The following is a 6569-nucleotide window of genomic DNA, read 5'->3' on the forward strand; positions in this document are numbered from 1 at the left end:
TTTAACATTTGGTATACATATTGTGTTTTGCATAAGTTTATCAATTGGTATAACACCATCTTGATTATTTAATTATTTATTAATTCTATTGATGATTGGGGAATCTTTTCAATGGCATATTGCAATGGAAAATATGACATAACTTAACTTCATTATCTATTTATTTTTTATTGTTAAGAGATTTTGAATTCATTGTTTTTGTTTCTCCATTTTAATCTTTTTCATACCTTGAAAGGATGCTTATTGATCAAACAAATCAGAAAATATGATATATCTTCAATTATCTATTTACATTTCTTACTTTACAAGCACGAACCTACCATCTGTTGGCTTTTGGGACAATTTGAGGTGGTAAGAAAGAAAAGTTCCAATAGATTCAAAGTCCTTATTAAAGTGGACACCAAATCTTAAATCAAGGCTTATATGTATTATCTCATGGTTGAAAATATATTCTCTAAGGATTTTTTTGTACTTACAATATTTTCATTATTTTAATAGTAATAAAACACATTAAAAAAGGATCCTAAATCCCTAAAGAGATTCTTAATATTTTTCAATATTTTTTTAAACTAATATGAACAAGGTCTTACAACTAATTATGCATCTTGATTTGAGTAAGCTAATTCTCTTAATCAATGCATTTAGATGAGACCCCTTATAGGGTTTCCCCTATTCATGGAGTGTTGTATAATCAAATTCTCACAAAGGAATAACTTCACAAGGATTCTTTTTATATGGGAAATGATAAAGATCATAGATATGATTTCTTTCCTTGTGAATTATAAAAACCCTTTTGGGATATGATTGTGATTGTTCTCCGTTAAGTTTATCGAGAATAATATAATTCAAAATCTTTAAGCAACATCGATAATAAAGTAAATACTAAGTTTATACCTATCTAGAGATAGAAAGGATATATATACTTAGTAGCCAAACATTCTACATGAATCATCATACAAGATTATTTCCAAGAATCTTTCCCTCAATCTACACCATCTCCTTTCTTTGTATGCTAAGTCAATCTGATATGTTATTGATAACACCATTTATATGTGGGAATTAATAGATTAGGCTAGATGTTGCCAATAGAATGACATCTTTATTCAAATAAATTTCACCAAAGATTATGATTGCATAGAATAGACTTTCATTTTTGTCATAGCTCCATTTCTAAGATTTAGCCCCAATTTTTTGAGATATATAGAAATGATTTTTATTGATGTTTATTCTTGCATCAACGTTATTAGCCACTAATGTTAGTTTTTTTCAATCAATATATTCCAAAAATAAAGACTGAAATATTTCTCGTCTTATATGTACTTATTCAAAAATACGTTGGCTATCTTCTTGCTTATGTTATTAACATAAAAGATTAAATGTATTACGCTTTCTATTTCAACTCAACAACATGTAAATAATCATATTGCTAATAAACTTTTTGTCACTTGTATGGAAGATGAAGAAAATATCATTAAGAAGGCACTTGAATCTCTAGATACAATTAGCCTTATCTATGATTTTAGTATTCAAAGGTAGAATACTTAATATTTAATTATAGAATAACATTCTATTTGGAAGTGGATTAGTCATGAAGAGGTCTTCATGTTCCTTTGACTCCCCTTTTTTTTTTGAGTAAAATGCTAGATTTGTCTCACACCTTAGGACAAAAAATAGTTTTAATAGAAATATTTTTGAGGAAAAAATATTTCACCTAAAACTACTTGGTACCTTCATGGCATAATGATTTTCAATCAAAACTATTTCACTTGAAAGTATTGAATTAATATAATTTATATCGAAACTTAAACCAAATTTAATCCATTTAGAGATATTTTAGCAAAAATATATTTGGTCTAAGCTATTTTTGTTAAACTCTTTTGCTTGAAATAACATACATGACAAACAATACGGGATCCTAATTCCTGTTTTGGAAAAAAATCAACAAAAGAATGAACTTCAACTCCAGATTTATCCATAGAATGATATTTTCATGATAATTGAAAATTTTCATTTGGTTGGCATTGGACCCTAGAATCTAACAATGTATTTTTAATATTTTATTTTTCATCTTCATAATTTATTACAAGTAGTTCATTATTGTAAAACATGAAACTAATTAGAAAATGAAGTGTATTTTATTTTCACTTTATTAAATATTATAACACTATAAAGAAGATAATCTTTAAAAAAAAATGGTATAGTTTTTTTAATGATTAATTTAGACAAAAGTTTGCAGCCCACCAAAACTATGACATTTTGAACAAATTTAATTTTAGACTTTTTTTAAAAAATAAAACATTATTTTCTTCTCCATGCACTAGATATTCAAGTTAATTAAGTGAAGTAATAAAAATAAAGAAAAAAAATATTTACCATATGTTTCTATTGTGTTCCATCAAAGTTATTTTTAGACAAACTAGCAATTTAAATAATATCTTTAATTTATGAAAATTGTATCCAACTATTTTTTTTAAAACTAAAAAATAAAAATGGAAAGCATATCAAGAGTTTAATGTTTTACTAATTTATGTCACTTCATAATTCAAAACCTATATGTCAATTTTAGGCACTTCAAATTAAAAAATTATAATAACATTGGTCACTTTTTTTACAAGAGTGGGAGATAATATAAAAATATCACCCCTTTTAGGCTTTTACATCTACTCCATTGATGGCTTTTTCCCTACTCCTAAGGAAGGTTCTCAACATTTGGAATGGATTTTCTATATAATATTATATTTCTATTGTGTTGTCGAAGATTGGGCCCAACGAAGAGGAATCCCCAAACTTCTTCTATATTTGAGGTATTAGAATATGATAGTAGATGGACAAAGGCAAAAGAAAGGTCTTCACAAATCAATCACTCAATCTCACACTACAGTGAAGGGTGTGAGATTGAGTAGGGCTGGAAACAATATTATTTAGGCTAGATCTATGAGTTTTCTTTTCTTTCATGCATCTTGGTCATAATTACGTGCTAATTTGTGCTTACTAACTTTATTGTAGTTGTCTACTTCTCCTAGTTGTTTTCTCTAGTGCACATTATTTCTAGTCCCTCCAAAACAGTTTTACCTAATAAAAAATATCTGGATATTTATTTATAAATTGTTAATTGTATAAATTTGATGCTATCTATCACAAGACATTTCATTTAATGACAACCCCATTTTAATAAAAATTTAAGTAGTGTTTAACTCAAATCTTGATGTTTTGATGACTAAATTTAGATAATGATTTATTTTTTATTCTTTAAATAAGTTGGGAAAAATGATCCCAATCTCATAGAAAGCATTACAATTATCACTACACAAGGCAGTTGCACTCTTTGCCATATGACTTATAGAAAGATATTATTTTATCATATGATTTTTTTTTGTAATTATTTATGTTTAAAACATTTTTTATTCCCATGATGAATCAGATTCTGAAATTGTCGATTTGTATATCCGCTTTTCCCGAGTTTTTAAGACCTTCACGCATCCTTTGCCTGGTAAACTTGCCCCAGTTGAATTCCCTGAATTTGGGAGGATTCTCTTCACTCACCAATTCATCCAGAGGTTTTATCATCGCGTTGTGGGAAGGAATCAAGAAAAGTGGAATGGAGAGGCGTCTTCGGCTGTCATTCACCACTGCTCTATGCTCTACGCTCTCGTAAATATCATTCGTCAACACCTGCCATACCATTCAAGGAATGAATCTACTAGGTTTTAATGAAATAACATGGATGTACAAGTGAAATTATTAGTCGGCCTACCTGCACACAGTCGGCAACATTGAGGACGAAAGAGTTGGGCATGGGTGGAGCTGGGATCCACTGCCCGTTTTCCTTGCACCTCACCTCCAATCCACCCACCTCATCTTGGTAAAGAAGGGTGAGGGCTCCAACGTCCTTGTGTCTTCCTATGCCCAGTGCTAGCTCTGGCTTAGGGCATTCCGGGTAGCTATTTAGCCGTGCAATGCTCATATCATCTTTAAAAAACTCATTGAGGCGGTCGTCAGGCAAACCAAGGCTCCGTGATATTAATTCAAGCACCTTAAACAACACCTCCATCGCAGCCTGTGCATACGCCAGGCTAGCTTCTCTGCACATTTTTTAACACTATATAAATACCGAAACAAAAAAAGAAAGAAGAAAGCAGAAGCAGCGGTAGTTACGTACCTGAACTCAGGAAGGCTATCAGGCCAGCGGTTTTTGACGATCTTGGTAGCGGGGTCATTTGGATCAACAGATATGGGCAACTCCAGCTCGTCCCGCGGCGCAAAGTCGAACACCTCTTTCCAATCCTTCACATTTTTTGTATGCTCTGCATTAAAGTAGCCCATGGGGTTTTGAGCATCTCTGGATATCAGTCTCTTTTCCTCGAGAGGCAAGGCGAAGAAATCGGCTTGGGTGGACTGGAGGCGGCGGATAACATGATCAGGAACGCCGTGATTGATGAGATAGAAGAATCCCCACTCTCTGCACGCCTTCCCCACCTCCTCTGCGGAGCAGTTTTCCAAGTCTATAACGGGGACTTTCAAATTATCGTCAGGGGAAGCTGAGAAACGTTTGGCATTGGGACGATGCTCTTCACTCTGAATGAAACTCTCCTCGAACTTCATTGTTAATTTTTCCTCTTTGCTTTTTCTGTGTTTATCTTAAGAACTCTATGATTTATATAGATTGTATCCGTGTTTATCTTTGGAACTCAATGGTTTATATAGATCTTGCAACTGCAATCAGAGTCAAAGGCGTGAGATAGATAAGTATTGCTAAGAGGCTCTAATTGTATACCAGTCAAAACGCATGCTTGACTCAAGTTTTTCCCAACTTCAAATAATAAAATTGGCTGTCTTATTTCTGCCTTATGCGGATCCACTGGATTTCCTGGTGGCGCGCGAGTCAGAAACCTCATTCCACTCCGTGACATTCAACATAGACAATTCGAGTCATGCATTGAACAGTCCGTTTTTTAATATACTGTGCGTTGAATCAGTAAATAGCACGTGACATATACCCATTGCGCTTATTATAAACGACAAAACGCACAAAGATTCTATGAACATGTGAGAATACAATTAATTGATGTCCTGGGTATGATAAAGTTATATTCCAAGTCTGCTTTGGATTTTGGGTATAACAAGGATATATTCCACTTACTAATGTAAAATATATGTTTTACGGTATGTATTCTAACATTAAATTAGATGAAGTATTATTGCAATTATAAAAGAATAACATAAATGTATATTAACTGAATTATTATATATGACAATTTCAATCACACAAAATAATTATAAGAATAAAAGACTATGAATCAAAAAAATAATTATAAAAATTAATAGTAAAATGATTGTAATATAAAATATTGTAAACTAATACTATACACAATTCTACCAATAATTATTTCATCTATAATAATAAACATAAACAAAAATACAATGAAAAAGAACATGAATAAACAAAATCCCTACTGCTAAACATAATATTTAAATTTATAATTAAATATTATTAAAGTAATGTGTTATAGCAATAAAATTTTATTTTAAATTAAGTGATGAACAAATTTATAATAATTAATATAATAAAATTGTAAGTAATAATTTAAATAGATCATCCTTTGAGTTGGCTAGTTTTTGGTTTTTTATTTGTTGGTTGGTTCCTACCTCATGTGCCTTAGACGTTGCTTGTGCTTTTAAGTCGTTATGTAATGGTTGGTTTTTAGAATTATTGTACCATTTTAAAATATTATTCTATTATAATATTATTAAATTGTAATATTTTTATATAATTGTAATATTATTATATAATTGTAATATTATTATATAATTATAATATTATTATATGATAAATGATATTATTTAATATTATTTTGATATTTTTTATTGATTCAAATTACATTATTATTGATATATTAATATTTTAATATTAATAATATAATATTAATTATATATTATTATATTAAATATTTACATTAATTTTAACTTCAAATTTATTGCTTCTATACTAGAGAATTTCATTAATCTTAGTTTTTTTGGGTAGTGTTTCCAAAGTGAAAAAAACAACCAACACGAAAATTGATAGCAAAAATATCATGTGGTAGTTAGTGTGTTAATAAACTCACTCAGGGGAAACGGAAAAAAAGGCACGGGGAAACAAAAAAAAAAGCAGCTCATGAAAACTTAAAGAACAATAGAAGGAATTTACCTGTATTCGGCGTGAAATAATTTTTTTCATTTATTCTGTCAAATTTTAAATGTTTGTTGTTCCCCTAAAAATGGTTAGATGGTGGGTAAAGCATGTTTTCAGACATGAGACAAATTTTACTGGAATGGCAAGTCTATTTATAACAAAAGTCTATTGGCTAATTAATGAAAAATAGATTATGTGTTATAGGTTTATAGTATATAAAAAAAGTTGAGTAATGTATTGAGCTTTTTTTTGAAAGTACATATGTGAAGCATGGTATGGGATGTGTGGTTGTGTGATTATCTATTATGTTGCAATATGCACACACAAACCACTCTTTGGTCCCATAAGAATTGAATGCAAATATGTTACAACGTGATTGTGTTAGAGTCATTTTTTA

General features: G+C 30.0%; 1 protein-coding gene across 1 annotated transcript; it reads right to left on the reverse strand.

The window, feature by feature from the left end:
- Positions 1–3222: 3222 nt before the first annotated feature.
- On the reverse strand, positions 3223–4659 carry LOC131054945 (feruloyl CoA ortho-hydroxylase 2). The gene is made up of 3 exons (XM_057989552.2): positions 4160–4659; positions 3755–4082; positions 3223–3672 (listed from the first exon to the last, which is right to left on the reverse strand). The coding sequence occupies exons 1-3, from the start codon at positions 4600–4602 to the stop codon at positions 3418–3420; spliced, it is 1026 nt and encodes a 341-aa protein (XP_057845535.2). The 5' UTR covers positions 4603–4659; the 3' UTR covers positions 3223–3417.
- Between the last annotated feature and the right edge of the window lie 1910 nt (positions 4660–6569).

This window comes from Cryptomeria japonica, chromosome 10 (genome assembly GCF_030272615.1).
Source record: "Cryptomeria japonica chromosome 10, Sugi_1.0, whole genome shotgun sequence".
Classification (NCBI taxonomy): Eukaryota; Viridiplantae; Streptophyta; class Pinopsida; order Cupressales; family Cupressaceae; genus Cryptomeria; species Cryptomeria japonica.